This window comes from Paroedura picta, chromosome 14 (assembly GCF_049243985.1).
Source record: "Paroedura picta isolate Pp20150507F chromosome 14, Ppicta_v3.0, whole genome shotgun sequence".
Classification (NCBI taxonomy): Eukaryota; Metazoa; Chordata; class Lepidosauria; order Squamata; family Gekkonidae; genus Paroedura; species Paroedura picta.
In genome coordinates this window covers 40,309,169-40,329,314 of record NC_135382.1, presented here as the reverse complement: position 1 = coordinate 40,329,314, position 20,146 = coordinate 40,309,169, and the positions used below count along the sequence as shown (strand labels likewise).

Genomic DNA, 20,146 nt, shown 5'->3' with positions numbered 1-20,146 from the left:
TTGAGCCTCTGTGGCCGGCAGGAGACAGAGAGGCCCACTGCTGGCTTCCAGAGCTCCTCCCTCCCTCTTCTTCCTCCCCCTGCCCCACAAGCTCATCTGGGCACAGGTGGTCCGAGCCAGGCGTGTCCACAGCACGTTGCCCCCAAATGGCACAGAGCCAATAGTAGGTCCCCCTGCCCTTCCCTTCCTTCCCAGGCAGAGGGCTCAGGGGCCACCTTCAAATGCTCATTGGCAAACACTGAATGGCTTTTAAAGATCTTTTTCTCTCCCAAAAAGGCCCCGAGGAAAACCGGCGTGGGCCGCGTGCCCCTTGGAGGCGCTCCCATCCCTCACCCACGCCTGACAGCCAGCTGTTTTACTGTATTTGGGGCCTGAGCTCATCCATCACACCCATCGATCGGGCAGGCCTGGAGTTTTATTAATGATCTTGTCAGCGGTCTGGCGCGGGGGCAGGGCTTGTCGGGAATGATGGATCGCGGGGCGCACCGGTTGCTATTTATTCTCCGGTGACCTTGTCTCTCCCCATTGTTGCTCGCTAAAGAGTTATGAATGTGCGACATGATAATTTGATATTGATCTATACGGTAAGTGAAAAAATTTACTGCACCGCTGACGTTCTAACAAAGGGGACGGCACCGTCTCTCCTGCCGGATGGCCTGGCAGGAAGGGCCCTTTCCTGGCACCCCTGGAGGGTGGCCTCCCAAGAGCGCCCTCGCGGGGGGGGGGCAGGGCCGTTGGGCTCCTCGTCCCGGGAGGTGGCAGCCTCAGCAGGGATCTGGCCATAGCACAGCAGCTTCTAAGGACTTTAGGGTGTCCCTCAGGAGACTGGGGGTTCCTGCTGTGGGTAGGTCCAGGTGGGCGGCGGAACCAAGTTTGGGTCCAGGGGCACCTGCGAGAGAGACCGACCCAGTTTTATTCCAGGCATAAGTTAATACCTGGCATAAAACTTGGTCTTCAAGGTGCCCCTGGACCCAAACCTGGTTCTGCTGCTCTAGGGTGTTATAAAAAATGTGTCTTCTGCAAAAAAGTTATTTATCTTTTTGCCTTTGTCAGCTGCCTTCTCCTTTCCTGCCATCTGCTAGTTGCAAGATTTCTCCCCCAACCAGAAATGTGGTGGGTCACACCCTGCCAGTGACCTCGCCTGTGGGCAACCCAGAAAAAGGAGGGGACGGTGGGGGTTAGGCCTTCCTCTGGACGAGCCCACAAGAGACACAGCAATGGAGGGTGTGTGTGTGTGTGTGTGTGTGTGTGTGTGTGTGTGTGTGTGTGGGAGAGCAAGAATGCCTTACGTTCTGAGTTCTGAGTTCACAATACTCTCGCAGGCAGATCCAGGTGGGCGTTCTTCTGGCCCACGAACCTGCAGACAAAGACTGGCGAAACCAGCTAATACGAGGCGGTCTCTCAGATGGACGTGAAGACAGCAGCCACAGGCAGGGTTCCCATCCTCCAGGTAGTGGCTGGAGACCTCCAGCTATTGCAGCTGATCTCCAGGGGCCGGAGGAAACAGCCGCTATGGAATACCTTCTCTGTGGTTTTATGCCCCACTGAAGTCCCCCTCCCCTCAGGCTCCACCCCCCCCCCACCGCAATCTGCAGGTATTCCTCAACCGGGAGCTGGCAACCCTCCCCACAGGCGTAGGCTCCAAGCCTCCAGCCCTCCCAGACGGACTTCCTTGGGTTCCCGCTGCAGGGAGCCTGGCAGAGGGGGATCTGGAGGCAGAGGCAGAGGCGTGCCCAGCTTGTTAAGAGAGGTTGGTATTTATTTGCACTCCCTTAATTACTCCCGCCTCTGCTCCCCCCCCCCCATCTGCAGTCAGACAGAAGGAGGTGCGCAGTGAGGCGTGCAAAGGACAGATCGCCACTTACGGTGGGCTCTTAGCTGTCCCCTGCATGGAGGTTACACTCCCCTGAGGAAGGCCTCTTTTACTGCGCCCTCAAAAGAGCCAGGGGAGCAGGCGGCAGGAGAAAGACCAGCAGGTGGACCTGTGTGAAGAGCGGAGGTGAGCAGGAAGGAATCTCTCCTCGGGGACCGAAGAAGGGACGGCAAAGGCAGGAGCACCAATGAAGCAGCAGCACAATGGGAAAAGGGGGGGGGGGCTCACACCTATCAGAACACGGGCAGGCACTTCTGCACATTGCACATTCATTAGTAGCGCATGGCTTCCCAGGACAACTTATCAGGACAACGACGGCAAAAGAAAGGAATCTAAAAGCTGCTGTGATTTGCCCAAAACCAGAAGTTTAATTTGGGGGTGTCTTTTCTTTTAAAGGACAGATCCTGCAAAAGATCAAAAGATTGTAAAGGCTTCGGGGTGTAGCTTTGTTAATTCTCCATAAGTGGGCATTCAGGTGGGAAAGCACGTGCCCTGGGCCCATTTCAGAAGCCTCAGCCAGCCTCAGCCCCTAATACGAGGGACTCTTCTTCTCCAGCCGAGATGCAGGAGCCCAGCTCTGGGCGATCCAAAAGTGGGGATTCAAGATGGCCATATTGTGCATGAGACCTTTGGCGACTCACCAGGGGTTCCCTGCTCCCGCCACGGCCCCCCCATTCCAGAGCGGGCCCAGCTGGAGGGAAAGGAATGTGGGAGTCTTTGGCAACCCCAAGGGCACACATGCACTGGAGCACAGATCCCCGCCTTTGGGAGCCTGCAGGCACCTTTGAATTACTGACATGGCGTGGTGGGTGCAGCCGCAAAATGGCAGCCACACGAGGTGGAGCCAGCCACAAAATGGCTGCCGCAGGAGGTGGAGTAAGCCACAAAATGGCTGCCAAAGCTTCCCTCCAGCCACACAATGAAGAGCCTTGTGCTGTGGTGGCAGCTACTGCCAAAGTAGTGTCTTTTAAAAAACTGCGCAGCCAGTCAAATCTCCATGGCCAATCAGAAGCCCTGGTGGGCAAAAGCCTTGTGCCACCCACTTTCTAAAAACACTTGGTGGGCAGCAGGAAAGCGGTTGGTGGGGCCCTGGTGCCCAGGGGCACCGCGTCGGGGACCCCTGAACTAGATGGTGAATTTGAGGGGAAAATAGTCGCTACTGCCCTAAAAAGCCCAACGCTCCGTATGCCAATGGTGCCATTGTGCCCAGAGGGCCCCCGGAGGGGAGGGCGTTCCGGGAGGAGGCCTCGGAGCAGAGCCGGCTTCTGCCAGCGATCCAGCTCAGAGTCATGCTGCTGCTGCCGCTGCCGAGTCCAGATGCCCCAGTGGTGAGCACAGACTGGCAGTCAGCTAGGAGAGGAAGAAGAAGAAGAAGAAGAGGAGGAGGAGGAGGGTTTATCTGATCTGCCGCCGGGAAGGCCTGTCCCAACCTGTGCCGGTCCTCGTACCTGACGAGCCCTGGGTGGCCATCGCCCGGGCCAGCGGTCAGGATCTGGCCACCAGTCTACCCGCCCAAGGCCTCCTCGCGTCTCTCCCACGGGGCTCTGCTGGGCAGGGGGCTGCTTCCGGGAGGCTGAGCTCTGCCGGTTGACTCCCACGGCTGCCTCCCTTGCTAGGACGAGTAGAACTGCTTGAGAAGTTGTTTCTTGTCCACTTTGCCCATCTGGTTTCGGGGGACCTCCTCCACCAGGAGCAGTTCAGAGGGGATGGCGTAGGGTGCCATGCATGCCCTGGACACACAAATACTTTCCAGTTAGCACATGTGCTGCTCTGCCACCGAGCCTTAGCTGCTCCCCTGCCCCCCCCCCCAGCAGGAGCTTCCCCAGGACTTGCACTCAAGCCCTTCCACCCAGGTAAGGGTGCACCACCAACAGCATGCGCATCGGAGAGCCCCAAGACAGAGCACCTCGGAGAAACAGGATAGATCACTTTTAATGGGTTCCCATCAATCCTTGCAATTAGCTATGGCAGGGAGAGCAAATGACAAATAGGCCACGGAAACACGGAGGAGCCTGGCAAACCCCTGCTCCTGGGGAAGAGTTCCTGGCAGGCAGGCAGGCAGGCAGGCAGGCAGGCAGACAGGCAAACACTTTCCCCACCAACATGCCTCGTGCTCTGCCCAGTTCAGCCGGATGGAGCCAGGCAAAGGGAGGCTCAGGCCCAGCCTCTCCAGGAGCCCTGGCACAAAGCAAGGTCACCGTGCCCTTGGCAAGGCATGTGGGTCAGCTTCTGAACCGAGGGCCATGCCCGGCTTTGACGGGCACTGACAGGAGCAACTCGGCAGCAGCCAGGCTGTCCGTGCTGGGAGACAAAGGGCACAGAATGAAGGGGGGGGGGGCATGTGTCTCCTGCCTGAAGACGAAGACAAGTGTTGACATTGAGGAGAAAGAGGAGAGGCAGGGCGAGGGGCAGACGGATGCCAGTGGGCAGTGAGGCCGGGAGGCAGTGCCCGGCTCAAGGACCACGGACTCGCCGGGAGGCTGTGAGCTAGATTGAGTCCCGGCGGGATTCCTTCTCTCCTGAGCAAGCAGAGACAGGCAGTGATGCAGAGGCAAAAAGGGGGCATCTCCTCCTCCCCCCTCCCTCCAGGAGATCAGGCAGGAGAGCAGTGGTGAACATGAACGTAGAGGGCAAGAAAGCCTGCAGCCCCATCCCCTGCTCTTTGTGTGTGTGTGTTTGGGGGGGGAATCACTGGTGAGATGTCGAGAATGCCAGCGCTGGCAGATGAGCACACCTGAAGCTGTCTTCCACTGAGCCAGAGAGGAAGCCAGGTGTGGCTGAAGCTGCCCACTTACCTGGCCCAGTCCTTCAGTTCCTTGAGAGACAAGGTCTTGCCCTCCTGGAGCTTCACCACAGCACTGACTCTCTGGCCCCATGTGGGGTCTGGAGGACCAATCACAGCCACATCTGCGAGGAAAAGATGGCTGGTGAGCAAGGGGGGCTGCAAGGGAATCCCCCAGGGAAAGAGGCCAGCTGAGAATGGGCGGGGGATGGTGCAGACGAGCACAACTCTGGTGAGGGAGCCCAGCAAGGAACCCTGCTCTGCAGAGCACCCAGGGAGGAAGGGGCGTGGCACATGCACGCTTCACATGAGTGGGGGTGGGGGTGTGGGCTGCCCCAGATCCCGGTCCTGGCCAAGACATTACAACAGGAAGGGGGCTGCCCCCAAGCACAGCAGTCACCCCCAAGCACAGCAGAAAGCTGCTCAAGATCAGACCAGGTGGGGTGGGGTGGGGTGGGGGGTGGAGTAGGGACACAGCAAAATCCCAGGGACTCTTCTTACCCTGTGGGGCTGAGGCGATTACTTCAAATGATGGTTGGATTTTTGTTGGGCCGGTGGGGGGGGGGGGGTTGTTCTCGGTCTGTGGCATATGATATGCAGCCTGTGTGTCTCTCTCTCTATTTATACACACCTGATGCTACAGAGCCTGAATGGGAGACCCACATCAGCTGCTCTGAGCATCTTCAAAGGTAGCCCAAGATAGGAGCAGAGCAAAAGAAGGGGGAGAATGAACAAACAAATGACTTCTCTCCCTCCCCCCCCCCCCGCCCGAGAAAAAGGGGCAGCTCCTTGGGAGGGGGCTATGCTTTACCAGCAATGTTGGGGTGGGCCAGCAGGTGGCGCTCGACTTCAAGGGCGCTGATTTTGTAGCCGCCGCTCTTGATGATGTCAACGGAGGTCCGTCCTCTGATCCAGTAGGTGCCCTCCTTGTACACGGCTGTGTCACCTGGACAAGAAAAAGGCCATGATCCCCGCAGGGAGGGTATCACCATGAGGCAGAGCCGAGCCAGGGCCATGGGGAACGCGGGGCTTGGGACTGGCAGAACCCCCAAAGCAAGACTGGACCCACAGTCTGGATTTTTTTGTCCATCTCCCTCTGCTTCTCCAAAGACTTCCAAGGCAGGGCGATCCTGCGTCTTGAGCAGGTGCACTTCCCTGCTGGAGGACTCTGGCTCAGAGCCTCCCTGTTACACACTGAAGCAGCTCTTCTTTGGGGCTTTGGCTGGAGGTATCTCTGTAGTCATTAGGATGAGAGAGGGGCAGCCCTGGGGAGGGGGAGGAAGGTCCCCCCCCGAGTCCTCCAGGGAAGGAAGGGACACAGGACAAGTCAGGCGCCTGGAACCATCGGCTCTAATGGCTGCTCCCCCCCCCCCACGTGGCAAGGAGCCAGGGCATGCCGATCCGTCTTGTGGAGCTCCATTTACTCACCCAGCTGTCTTGGGCCAGCCCCACGTGTCACTGCGAGAACCGCCATGGAAGGCTAGCCCAGCACTCTTAAACGCCCTCGGGGCTCTGACATGGACCAGCCTCACGAGATCTCGGAAGCCATGCCGGGTGGGCCACGGTTAGTGCTTGGATGGGAGACCCCCAGGGAAGTCCAGGGCTGCTGAGCAGAGGCAGGCAATGGCAGACCACCCTGGAACGCCTCTTGCCTGTGGGCTCACCCTAAGCCACTACATGAATGGGAGACCATGGAGGAAATGCAGACTTGCTATGGAGCAGGAGGCAATCGCAAGCCACCTCTGCCTGTCCCCCCTCCCCCTCCCAGAGCCGTTTGGACAAAGGAACATTCCCAGCTCATGCAGAACAGGTGCTTGGGGGGGTGGGATGACAACCCATTAGAGGGAAGGCGGAAGAGGGACTAATGAGGGGAGGGAATCGGCTGTCCCCCCAGCCGCCACGCAAGGCGTGTGGTTTATGACATGCAGGGTCCGTGATGTGGGCTGGTGTGTGTTACGGACATAAGCCTCCCCGCCCTCCCCAAACGAAAGCTGCATCAATAGTTCCCCATCTGCTCACATATATCACATACTTCATTCCAGTTTATTAGCCGGAATAAATCATAAATATTTCATTATACATCAACGGAGCTCGACTCCGGGAAGGCACAATCCATCACCCCGATGCTCCCCACGACCCGCCACTGCGCATTACGCTTTCCAGCCTATTAAACAAGATTGATACAGTGTGCTGGGGTGGACTAAGGGAATGTATTGATAGTGCACAGGGGGGAGGGGGGTACCGGGAGCACGCAGGCCCCTCGGACGAGGCGGAGGCGGAGATGGAGCCCCCTCCCCCAGGGCTTGGCCAGGCAGCTGCAGGGGAAAGGGCCCATCTATCAGGCTACGAGTCTCCCGGGCGGGCGCTGGCACACCCTCGTGCGAGGCTGGGCTTCTCTCTCGCAGTGCTAATTAAATGGCAGGGCTGACCAAGTGCCCCCCCCCCCCGCAACCGGCTAATCCCTGGAGCTGCATTCTGGAGAGAGGAGGAGAAAAGCAGACCAGGCAGGAGACCAGACCCTGATCTCAAGGCCCCACCGACAAGACCTCCGAAGCTGTTCCAAAGTTTCCATCACATCTCAGCAGGCGCAGGTCCCACGACCTCCCTGTCTACCTCAATGTCTCTTGCAGAACAAAGTTTGAGTCCTGCAGGGACACCTTTAAGACCAACAGAGTTTTACTGAAGGCGTGAGTCTTCAGGTGCAGGCACACTTTGCCAGCTACAGTGAAGCAGCCGCCTCTGAAGGAAGGAGGGCTTGCAGGTGGAACCTCACGCCTCGAATACACCTTCATTAGTCTTAAGGGGACCACTGGACTCACCTGACGAAGTGTGCATGTGCACAACAGCCAGCAGGGTGTCGTGGTTAAGAGCAGTGGCGTCTAATCTGGCGAGCCAGGTTGGATTCCTCACTCATCCAAATGCAGGTCCCGGCTTTCAAGAGTCCAAGAATCGGATGAAGGGAGCCCTGCCCCTCAAACATGCCTCCCCTAGAAATCTTGCTGGTGTCTGGAGTGCCCTTGGGCTCGTGGTGAGCTCTTCTGCTGCACTCCGCCACGGCTGCCCTCCTCAGACTCTTCCCAGGCCAGACCAGCCATGTGGCCAAGAAGCAGCCGCCGCCCACAACCCAGCCCAGCAGGAGAAACAGAGCGAGCCCAGAGCAATGCGGGGCTGCAGGCTGTGCCCAAGTGGCAGCCATCAGTGGCACCTGGGGGGAGGGGACCGGCCTGGACCTGCCCTCCACGAGCAGCCTGAATTTGGGATGATTCCAAATGCACTTTTTGGACAGCGATGTCTCATGGGAAGCAGACAATGCAGTGGTGCAAGTGTTGCTGGGCGCCTGATCTCCTTCCCTCCCCCCTCCTCCCCTGCAGCAGTCTTGAGCCCCCTCCCTGGGCAGGAACAGCCAACCTCTGGGAGGGAAGGAGTTAACCAGGCAGCTCTCCGCAGCAGCAGCAGCAGCTCTGGTGGTGGCAGAAGGCCCCGAGCACCAGGCAGCATCTTGCCTGCCACGGGATTCTTGTCAGGCTCCGAGCTCCAGGAGTCTGTTTGTATGCTGTGCACAGCAGCTCACAGCCTGCAGTCAGAGTCAGGCCGGGAGGAAGGGCAGAGCGTGGCGGAGATGAACGAGTGTGAGGAGGCGCCAGCAGAGCCTTCCCTGGCACTGGCACCTGGGAAAGGGGGAGAGGAAGCCCACCCGAGGACACGTGGCAGAAAGGGCCGCTCAGAAGCAAAAGGCCCTGGGAACCAGAGAGGTAGCAGTGGGGGGGGGCAGTGCTCTGCCCCTGTTGCCCCCATCCTGCCTGGGAGGGACACCCAGCAAGCACCCATGTTCTGGGCTCTTGGGGCCCCTGCCTGGGAAGAGTTCGGCATGCAGGAGCCGTCAGAGCTGGGGGTTGGGGGTGGGGGATCAGGTGTCTACCCAAAGGCCACCTGCTGTCCTGGGCATCTGCTTCCCAGATCTGCATGCAGGTGAGGCAGGTGGGGCTGAGAGTTCTGAGGCAAATCTGGCCTCATGATCAGGATGGGGAACTGACCGGCTGACAAGCAAGCAGGCGGAGAGCCCAGGGGAAAGCGTGCCCTCCCTGACGGGCCGCACTGGAGCACACGAAGCTCACCTCCCACAGGGGGACATGATTAAGGGGGGATCACCGTCTCCCCACATGCTCTCAGGGGATGAAAGGGAGCGCTCTTCTGTGCCACCTCAAAAATGCCACCTCTGAGCTCTCGGATTTGCTCACAGGCCGTATCCCTGACAGCCTCTTCCCCTTGTCTCCGGTGACAGGCACTGCCCGGATCTGTGACACCCAGCTGGAGGAAAACGAGCAGGCCTCTTCAGGCCCCGCTCCGACCTGGCAGAACGAGTTGCCGGCAGAAGTGTAAGCATCACGAAGATTCCTAAGTTCCGGGGGGCTTGTGGGATGGCTCTCTTCCACCAGGCATCTAGTTGAGGCCAGGGACGGCCACTGCTTCTGAGGTGACCCCCCTCAGCCTCCACTTTGTGCCTGAGCAGTCCCTGAACCTCTCACTGGCCAGCTTTGTCTTAATGTATTTACACTTTTAATTTGTACAGGTTTTTGTTCATTGATGTGAGTTGCCCTGACACCTTTCGGAGAGGGGCAGCATATAAATTAAAATATAAATTAAATAAACAAGGGGAACTGCCGCTGAGCCTCAGACAGAAACTTACAGGTGAGGAGAGTGGACCGGAGCAGGCCAAGGATCACCCACGGATGGGTACCCTGCTGCTGTTTCGGGGTGAAAGAATCCAGAGCAGTCAGTGGGAGAGTCCGAGGCCTTCCTCTCCAATTAGCATCTAAGTATTTATAGCAGGGGTAGTCAAACTGCGGCCCTCCAGATGTCCATGGACTACAATTCCCAGGAGCCCCTGCCAGCAAATGCTGGCAGGGGCTCATGGGAATTGTAGTCCATGGACATCTGGAGGGCCGCAGTTTGACTACCCCTGATATATAGACTTCCCTGCAGGTGGGGAAAAGGAGCCTGCCCCTCTGCAGCTTGAGAGGTTGCATCTTGGCAAAAGGTAATTGCAATAACTAAGATGCTGGAGTTAAAACCCCTTCGCTCAGCTCCTGCCCTTTGCAGAGCAGCTGTGGGATCAATTACACGTCTCGCTAAAGCGAGCAATAACTCTTTCTCCCTGTGCAGCGACCTTCCGGAGTCTCCTGTGAACAAGATTATTAAATAATCCAGCAAGGTAGCAATGGGTGGACGGCACAGAGCGGTGGTGGGGCGGATGACTGGCACAGGATTCCCAAGACAGCCTTTGTTTAAAACAGACAGGCGCCTCTGCTGGCCCCCCCCCGGCCCCCCCACCGCGGCTTCCGTCACAATGCCATTCGTTCCTAGTAAATATGCTCGCAATTGTCTTGAGGGAAGCCCGCAGGGGGCTTCTGTTGACAGCAAAAGGCCTGGGGCTATCAGGCCCCACCTCTGTCATCTGCCCAGGATTACAGGGCGGGAGCAGCGGGGGGGGGGGGGGGGATCGGCAGCCCTCAGTCACTTGGCTTCTTTGGATACCGGTTTATCACTGGGCTGGACAAATGGCCACTTGAAGAAACACAGTCTCTTGGCCTTGGAGGGCGGTGGGCAGGGGGGTTACCCTCGAGATTTTAGGGTAAGGGGGGGGGCTGGGTTATCAACTGAGCAATTCAGGTTAAAAGATTTTCAAGAGTCCGGCTAGGAACAGAAAGGCCTAAAGAACACAAGCAGGGGTCCAAATTCTGGAAACAACCGAGAGCCCCAGAGATTTTAGCGGATTTCCACCTTGCGGCCATTTTGTTCTCTCTTACAGAAAGATGATCCTTTCAGTGGTGCAGCGAAATAATTTTGAACTAGAGAGCCTCCAAGGCCCTTCCCTCCTCAGCCGGCCATACATCCATCAAGTGCAAAGTTTGCCGCTTACTTTTTGCTTCTGAGTTCCAGTCTGGTTTGTCTCTAGAATGCAACAAAAAGCAATCTGTCCTTGAACCTCAAGGGAAGTCTGTCTACTGCCTTGGCTTAAGCTGCTCATTCACATGTAGCTGTGGGCTACACACAGTTCTCTTAGAGCTCCCCCCACCTCACAGGGTTTCTTTCTGTTGTGGAGAGAGGAAGGGAAAAGGGGTTTGTAAACTGCTTTGGGACTCCTGTGCATACTGAAAAGCGGGCTATTAAAACGACCAGCTCTTCTTCTCTTCTGAGACGACATTTGCCAGAGATCATAATTAAGCAACAATTTGGAACCAAAATACGCGATTAATTGAATATATGAGCGGGAGAGGCCATGTCAACAGGCGCGTGTGTGTGGCATGGGGAGCCAGGCTTCCTAATTAAGCGCCTGTCTATATATAGCTTTGTTGAGCAGGCGGAAGTGGATTCCACCTCAGGTGCAGGTGTGAACACCCACAAGTGGGAACAAGAGCCTGCTTGGGGGTGGGAAACACCTGCTTCTCCCCGGGGAAAGCCATGCCAGCTCACCGTGTGGGGGCTGCCGTGGGCCAGCTGCTTCCCTCCCGCTCTGGTGCCCGGCAGCCAGGCTCAAGGGGAGGAAGGGCCTGCGGCTACCAGGAGCCCCCAACTTTGGGAGAACTAAAAGGGACGCTGACCAGAAAGGTGGAGCAAAACACATTTTACAGCCGAGTAGCGCTAATTCTTTACAGGAGTCAATCATGTACAATATGCAGATGGACTAATTTGCATAGTGCCCCTGGGGGTCCCTTTATGCTCTCTGTGTGCCGGACATTCTGGTCATGCACCCTTGCTGCTGAGGCACAGCCCAGTAGGTTCAGGGTGCAGATCCCCCCTCCAAAGAGGAAAACTCCAGGACATTCGGGCTAGGGAGGGCTCAGTTTAAGGAGGGGAAGGACTTCAGTGGCGCACGATGCCATAGAATCTGCCTTCCAAGGCAGGCATTTTCTGCAGCAGAACTGATCTCTCTAGCCTGGAAGAGAGTTAAAATGCCTGGCTGTTTGCAGGTGCTACCTGGAGTTTGGCAGCCACAGTCCAGGAGAAACAGGAAGAGAGACGGGGCCCAGCAAGCAGAGGCTTTTAGAAAAGGCAGCTCCATGCAATTAAAGCTCCCCTCTTGATTCACAGTCGCAAGTCCAGGGCCGTGCAGGCAAATTTTTCCCTTTCAGTGGTGCAGCCCATTATGTGAAACTCTCCTTCTGAGGTGCGGACATTCCATCAAAAAGAAAGGAATTGTTGGTAGATGTGCAAACCAGGCCTAGAAAGCTGAAACATCCAAGACTGGGGGGGGGGGGGCTGAAAAGCAGAATGTTGAGCGGGATAAAGAATCCGGGTCCACACCACTCTAGGCAAAATGCTTTCTTAAAAATGAAGTTTCTAAAAATATGGAAGCATTAATTGCACAATGCACTCACGGAAGCCTGGATTATTTCCTGACCCCACGAAATCTGTGCAAAGGGCAAGAATTGTGACCCCCACGAAAGACTCGGCCCCTTAAAAAGCAGAACCAGCCTTGATTTCACGTGTCCTTTCGCATCACTCCAAAGCGGGGAAGCTTTGCAGAAAATGAGTCATCGTTTTAAAGCCCGCATCAAACAACTTAAATAACTCTCACTTTCTTAACGACATATTAATCAAAGAGCATCGATTCTTGAATCAGATTCCGTTACCAGCCGGGCCCTCTATCTTCTCGACCCTGATGCAGGCGTTAAGGGAGTTTTATTCTGACAGATACAATACAGCAATCAATAAAGTCTTATTATATGGGGCTGATATACATGGATTTGCTGGCGGGATTTATGTTCTACTCTGAAAACTGGCACTATTTCACGTCTCTGCCTCAACCTGTAATTGAAAATAAATCTCCCCAAATACTCCCCGCCCTGGTCGCCTGGGGGGGGTGGGCAGCATATCTGCAGAGGAGGCTGGTCCTCCCTTGGGGAGAGGCAGCGCTCGATGCAGGCTCTGGGGGGCTTTTACTCAAGGGGGGGGGAGGGAGGGAAGCCAGAAATGCTGGTCAGGCCGCACGGGATGTCTGAAGAAGCCCAATAAAACCAGAGTCCAGTCAGGCACCTTTAAGACCAACGAAGCACTCGAAAGCTCACGCCTTGAATAAATCTTTGCTGGTCTTAAAGGTGCCCGACTGGACTCTGGTTTTATTCTGGCAGAAGGCGCCCCCCGAACATGTTCACACCACAGACGCCTCACTTGCATGTCAGCGGCCCCTTGCGTTCTGCCGGCCTTTTGCCGTCACAAAAACAGCCTGCCTAGCAGACTGCCGAGACTCCGAGCGCAAAGTCCTCCAACGGGCACAGGGGGATCGTAATACTGGTCCACTCTGCAGGGGTATTCCTACTCAGCCATGTGTTGAAGGGGCTCTCCAAACGCCCTTGTGGGCAGGCCCTGTCTGACAACCTCCTACCCTCCAGAGTTGATGAATCTCTGTGACAACACAGCAGCTCAGCCAGGGGCCAGGAGGGGCAGGCAAGGACAGTTTTCAGCTAGGTGGTGCAAGGTTGCTGGCCAAGGTGCATAAAAGGCCGTTCCACGTAACGCACAGCAGGCGATTAAAGGGCTGCAGCTTCCACCCTGGTTCTGTTGGTACTCCCAGTTGCAAGACCAGCTAGAGCTGGCTGTGTTGGCTCCCCTGCCCTTTGGGCCTTTGCCCCACTTCTGGGCACTCTCCAGCTCCCTGGCCAGCCCCAGAAGTCTGGCCGGTCGCAAGAAGCATCAGTGTGCTAGCACTGCCGTGCGGGCAATTTTGCTGCGGGCAATTATTCTTCATTTGCTGACCTGCTGCTTTAGAGGCTTGTCGCTAGCAATCAGCAGAGTGCTAAATTGTGACTCGGAAGTCAGGAGAGGCAGAGTGGTGTGCCCTCCCCAGGTGACCCTGCCCCAACCGAGCAACTGCTTCCACATGTCCTCAAAGGAAACCCTGCCAGCAGCCTGAGGACACCGGGCCCACCCCAAGACGGGGGGGGGGGGCACCATGGACCGCCTGAGGACACCACCGGGTCTCCATGGCCTTTGGGGCTCCCAGCTGGATCCTGGCTCTTCCAGGCTCTTCTAGGGCTGGAAACAGGAAGAACCAGCACAACAGAGTCCTCAGCGGCCAAGGGAGACCCAGAAGCCTTTGCTCCCTCTACCCCGCGGGCCTTCAAGGCGGAAGCATCAACCTGCTAACCAATCCAGCAGTCTGCCGGGTGGCAAAGCCTTCAGCCTCTCAAGAGCCCACCGTCTGCCCCCCATCCAGGACCGGACCCAAGAGCTGTGGTGAGGGGGCCCCTTTGGCAGCCCTCTGCCTGGAACAGGCCCTGGGCTGGGCTGGGCTGGGTTGGACCCCCATTTCTCATTCCCTCTTTCGACTCAGGGCCAGGGGCCGGGGGTCTGGAGGCCCACCTCCCAGCACACTCTCAGCATATGCCCTGCCTCCCTCTCATTTGCATTCCCCGGGCGTGCGACGGCAGTAATTAACTCTGTTTAACTCATTCAAATGCATTCTCCAGCATTCACTTAGTAACAGCCATTTTGCTCCTCCACATAAAAGCCTGGTGAGTCGGCATCTCCCTGGGATTCATCAGAAGTGCAGAGAGCGCTCATCCCAACAGGATGTGCACAGCCAGAGCCAGGAGGGCATGTGCTGGCTGTCTGACAGCAAAGTGCAAACGGGGGAGCCCATATCTGAGCACCCCAGCACCCATCTGTCATTTTTGAGAATAACGACCACATCCTGGCCCTCACTGATGCCAGGGCCACTTCAAAAGCACCACAGCCCACAGCTGCGAGTTGTGTGGGAGCGGGGACGCCGCAGTGGCAGAACTGGCCTCCCCTGGAGCTGCTAGCAAGGCAGGTTCCTGGGAAATACACTGCCTGCAACATTACGTGCAAAGGATTCCAAGGGGAGCCGAGGGGAGCCGGAGGGGAAAGCGACCAGCACACCTCCACACCCCCAGCCACCGCCAAGCAAGGCTCAGGACGCGGCGATGATGCCAGAAGGGACAGAGCTGGCCCCTAATCGGCCCCCCCGCCCTGCCTCTGCCTCGCGGTTTTAGCTTGAAAGTTAAAATTTGATCAGCGAAAGGGTTAAGTTTAATTTATACTGATTTCCATTTAATATCCTTCTCTCCCGTAGGAGCCAGCAGCTGTGAGCTGATTGTAGTTCCTCATTATGCAGTCTGTATCGCTAATGGTCTGTGACAAAGGCATGCCATCTCCCAGGCCGTACCCCCGAGAGCCAATTAAACACACATACTCCCTTCCTGTTTGCAGTGCATTACAATGAAATTAAACTGAATTTCAAAATCATTTTCTCCTAAAGACATCTCTTTACAATAATTAATGCATACTATTCCTTTGCATCTGAAAGATTCATCAGGAGGGTCGGCCCCCCACAAAAAAACTTTTCAAAAAATTCTGATGATTCCCTCCTCTGTATCACCCACTATCCAGCTGCCAAATGCTGCCACTTGCCCAAGGGACTGTGCCAGCCGCAGGGCTTGCCCAAGTGCAGCGTGTGGTTTTGCTGGGTTTTTTTAAAAGCTAGAGTGCTTTTAAAAGATACCTTGGAGCATTTGAGGCCTTACTCCTGCATCCTCCTGCATGTGCATCATAGAGCTGGCCTCCTTAACTTGACCCTGTAAGACCAGCCAGTGTGCCCCCCCCCCAGGAACAGTGTTTCAGATGGAAGAAGAGCCCCCTTAAGGCCATCAAGCCAGTTCAGGGCAAGCTGAGATTCAAACCCGGGACATCCTCACTGGCGGTTCAGATTCTCAGCTCCTCTGCTGCAGTGTCTCTACTCTTTGCCGAGTGACCTGGATCAGGCAGGAAGCAACAGGGAAAGAGACACTCCAGGCTGAATCCCACGGTGGGGTCAGAGCTGGTCGGTCCATCCCACCTAACCAGACAGCCGGACTTGTTTTGCTAGCCAAAGGCCGAAGGTCCAGGGCCAAAAGCACATCTCTGGAGAGGCCGTAGATGAAGGGTTTAAATAAACAAATCAAGAGCGATAGTGCTAGGCACAGGGATAGTGCTGTGACCGTGGGCCCGCTGGACACACGTTCCGTTTAAACAGTTTATTCTGGCCCTTTGTCTGTCCCTTCTTAACATGGACTAGCAACCTGGAGCGTTTGCTTAATGCGGCTTAAGCGGATCTGACAGTGTTGTTGGAAGACAAATGGGGCAAGAGACAGCAAGGGCTCTGTGCAGACAAAGAGTGGCAGGCAGGTTAATTCCTCAGCATTAGCAGCCGCAGCCCAAGGGGAGACCAGGCGAAAGGGCTGAACAGGCTAGGACTGATGGCCTCGCTGTAGCCGGGAGCCTCTGACCGACCTGGGGGAACAAGGAGGCCCTGGAGGTTCTCTCAAAGGCCCCCAAACACGGTACCTGTTTTGAACCAGCCGTCCACCGTGAAGGCATCTCTGGTCTCCTGAGGTCTATTCCAGTATTCCTGAAACACTGTAGGCCCCTTCACAAAGAGCTCCCCTTCTTTGCCTTCCAAGCCAGGGGTCACCTGTGGACAAAGGCAGGATGCATAGGAAAAGGTTGCTAGGAGCACACCAGAATGGCAACTTGGAGCATTTGACTCCTCACAGCGGGCCCCAGGACATGACAGTGTGAGCAGCAAGATCACCCTGACCATGAGCCCCTGCAAGATCGTGAAGCTGTCCTCCTGCAGGCTTTACCAACTGGGCCCAGATCCATCAAGCCAGGACAGCTTTCTCTGACCCAGCCTGCCAGGCACAGCCAGAGATGGCAGGGGCTGCAGATCCAGCCCCCCCTGACACAACTCCCAGTCAGGTGCCCCTGTGCTGCCATCTCAGGCCACACTGGACCCATCCGAGTTGCAGACAAGGACTCCACTTCTCCTGTGGGCCTCTCACAAACCCTCATCCTGGCCCACCTCACACAGTTGTTGCTTTTGAGAATGGAGGAGCTGCTGTAAGTGGGACACAAATACATGGCAATGCACGGAAGAGCCCACATCTGGAGGATGTGCTCACTCTCTCTCTCCCCCTCCCAGGGCACGACCCTTTCCCCTTTCTTCCTGCCACCCTGGGGAGGGGGCCGCAGCCCGAGTGGGAAGAGCAAAGGCCTCCCGCCAAGAGGCTGGACAGGCTCCATGTCCCTCAGCCCCAGCCCCGTCTTATCTGGAGTGCTGCTCCTTGGCAGTGGGGCATCCCTGCTGTGCCCCTTCACGATACCACGGCTGGCTTGCAGGCAGTGAAACAGAAAGCCCGTGACGTTATCTTAATAGGCTTTTGCTTCCTGAACTCGCCGTGGCCGTAACTGTGCTCCCCGGCGCCTGGGGAACACGCGGGCCAGTCCAGGGGAATCCATTTGACAATGGGGAGATGGGGAGAGCCAATTGGAGAGTTCAAAGGGCTTACTGCTGACTCGGCTGCCACTGCATCCCCCCATGAGTCCCGAGGCACACGCCCAAACCTGAAGGCCGCCCTTCCTTCTTGATGGGGGTGGTCCACTGCAGCCTGCTCGTGAGCTCCTTCCTTCTGCCAAAACCTCCACGGTCTCCTTTTGTTGATGCCCCGGATCTAACTTACAAGCAGCTGCTGAAAGCATCAGATGGCTAATGGCACAGAGACCCTATGCCCCAGGAGCCACTTTTAATGCCCGTTTCAGCTGCTTTGTTCAAGCAACTCCAGCACGCAGGCCCGGGAAGCCCCGGAAGAGCCGCCATTTGATCGCTTTCTGCCGCAAAACGGATTCAGTGAGCTGAGCCAGGCCAGCCGGCACAGCCAGATAAGATTACATTTGCCACGCTTGGAAATAAAAAGGTTGTAATAAACTCTCTGAAGGAATAAATCTGGGTGATTAGAAAATGCATATTTTCAAGGCTTCCGTTTTACCTCTCTATTAGCAGGCAGCCAAGGTAGCTTGCAAAAGCCCCAGAAGGAGCCTTTGATAGCGCCCCCCCCCCTTACTGAATACTCAGCGGTTCATGGCTTCCCAGGACAACTGGCTGAGCTAAAGCGGAGGGGCTGCTGATGGACCGGCAAGGAACATCTGCATGGCCGGCTGTGTGGACAGGAGAAGACCGGACTCCCGTCTCGCCCCACAGGGTGATCCTTGTACATGTCTTGGCCAGGGTTTGTCTCAGGACAACTTGATCATGACTCACAAGAGCTGTAGCCCTGCATCACCTGCCTGTTCTCTGGCCCCAGGCAGGCAGAGCCATGGAGTCTAATGTTAGCGTGTCCTGGGATGATGTTAGGCCTCAGGGCTCCCTACCACCTGGGCCCCCATGCAGTGGTGGGACCGTTGAACATCAGGGCAGCGTCACAGAACGAAGCCACAGAAAGTTGACATATGGACCAGCTATGTCTGCTGCTAGGGTTCAAATGTTTCCAGGATTCAAACCGAATACGTAAAATGGTGAGGAATGCTCCGGCGGTACCTGAGCCTTGGGGGCTTTACAAGGTCCCACTACAAGAAGATGGCAACGAGGACTGGGGAAGGGAGAGCCAGTTTGGTGTAGTGGTTAGGAGTGCGGACTTCTAATCTGGCATGCCGGGTTCGATTCTGCACTCCCCCACATGCAGCCAGCTGGGTGACCTTGGGCTCGCCACGGCACTGATAAAACTGTTCTGACCGAGCAGTAATATGAGGGCTCTCTCAGCCTCACCCACCTCACAGGATGTCTGTTGTGGGGAGAGGAAAGGGAAGGCGACTTTAAGCCGCTTCGAGCCTCCTTCGGGTAGGGAAAAGCGGCATATAAGAACCAACTCTTCTTCTTCTTCTACATGGGGGGGGGGCTTGTCGGGGAGGCGTCAGGAGGTTCTGGTGGGTGAGCACTGAGGCTGCTTCTGCCGCTGTCTGAGAGAGCTCAGCGGAACCTCCCGAATGCTGGATCTTGGAGATTAATGTCAGGGGAGACCATCATTTCATGCCCCAGTTAGTGATCTCTCCCCTCCCGAGACATCTGGCAGGCTGGCCCCACCGGACTGATCTGATCCAAATAGGCTCTACTGTTCCGGTTCTCTGTTTCTCACAAGCATCCTGCATCCTGATGCTGACTACACAGCCTGGCCCCTCTGGGCAGGAGGGTCTGAAGCACAGAATGCAGATCTCCTGCAAGGCCACTGAGGCCGGGACCGAGTGCCTTGGGCAAGAGCCACACCAAGCACAACTCCAAGGGGCACACCCCGAAATCACAAAAGCCGCAGGGCATTGTGGGAATTTGTTCCACTCTCCACCGTTGCCTGGCGTGGGAGCAGTTCCTGCCAGATTGTGCCCTTGCTCTAGAGGAGAGTCAAGCACGGGCCCTGCATACGGACACCAGCATCTCTGCACAGAGCAAGCAGAGGCAGCAAAAGCACCAACGGGGGCTAATTTTTCTAGTGGGACGCATTGTAAACGGGCCAGCTGTGCTCTCCGAGATCACCCGCAGCAACGCACAGAAAAAGCCGTAAAATTTAAATTTTAAAGAAGCGTTTCCATCATGGCGTATTCCCATCCCCGCCATCATCTCCGCCTGGCACTGGTTAAAAATGCAAAGGGTTTGCACTGCTGGTTTGTATTTGCAATTAAATGATTACCTGAATCAAAGTACTTAAGGCACACGGAAGATTCTGCTTCAGCTTCGTGGGGGGCGAGCAGGCGGGCAAACGGGGGAGGGGGGTGTGAAGCAGGAGGAAATCATGAACGAGTCCTTTATTAATCCATTTCCCTGACAAAAATCAGAACCTGAATAAACAGTTTTTAATCAGAGCGAAGGAACAGCGGGGGCCCTTTGCCGGGCCCTATCCTGGCATGACGGGGCCGTGAGACGCTGCCCACACAGCAGCCGACACTCTGCAGACAGACACAACATCACACCCCCCCTCCCAGATAAGGAAGAAGAAGATGAGTTGGTTCTTATATGCTGCTTTTCTCTACCCAATTCGGCTCTGGTGGTCAGGGAGAGCCCAGTAACCTCACGGGAGGACTCTGTCTGCAGCTGTGTGAAGCCACCCGCAGGCTCAGCAGCAGAACCATCCATCTACCAGACCCCCCCCCATGAGCTCCTTCACCCCCGATCCCGAGGCACTGGCTCTGACTGGCCAACTGTGGGGTGCCGTGGCTTGCGGGGGGGGGGGTCTGTGGGTTGAAAGCCCGAGGCCCGTTTTGCATAAGGTTTCCACTCAGGCATCAGGTAGCTATAAACTTTTAATCGCGCCAATTCGGGCAGATTTGCTAGTAGTAAAACGCTCAGGAGCACCTCACTGATCTCCTAGGCAACCCAGCCTCACGTACCCATTTGTAATTAAAAATTTCCCCCATAAGCTCCCTGCTCACACAGGCAGCATTATCTCCGCGCTGTGCTGCGTGTCCTGCAGCAGGCTGGGGAAGGGAACTGCGGAGAGGCAGCCCTGCCGGAAAGGAGGCAGATTTCGGCTCCTTCCTTCCTTTGGGAGACAGACCCCGAGACAAGCAGGGGGTGGGAGTCACCCAAGGCCCAGCCTGTGATCTGCAAGAGCACATCTCACCTCTGGCCTTGCGATGCGATCCCTTCGCCTTTTCCTTTTGAAAGG

General features: G+C 56.4%; 1 protein-coding gene across 4 annotated transcripts in view; it reads right to left on the bottom strand.

The window, feature by feature from the left end:
* Positions 1-2,218: 2,218 nt before the first annotated feature.
* ACSF3 (acyl-CoA synthetase family member 3) overlaps positions 2,219-20,146 on the bottom strand; it is a 36,365-nt gene continuing 18,437 nt past the window's right edge. For 3 of the 4 annotated variants that reach the window (XM_077309578.1, XM_077309579.1, XM_077309580.1), the window contains exons 7-10: positions 16,002-16,128; positions 5,467-5,601; positions 4,669-4,780; positions 2,219-3,603 (exon numbers count right to left, since the gene is read on the bottom strand). In XM_077309578.1, the coding sequence (XP_077165693.1) occupies positions 3,486-3,603; positions 4,669-4,780; positions 5,467-5,601; positions 16,002-16,128 (492 nt within the window). In that variant the 3' untranslated portion in view covers positions 2,219-3,485. The remainder of the gene's footprint in view (positions 3,604-4,668; positions 4,781-5,466; positions 5,602-16,001; positions 16,129-20,146) is intronic. The other variant, XR_013226469.1, reaches the window with a different exon arrangement.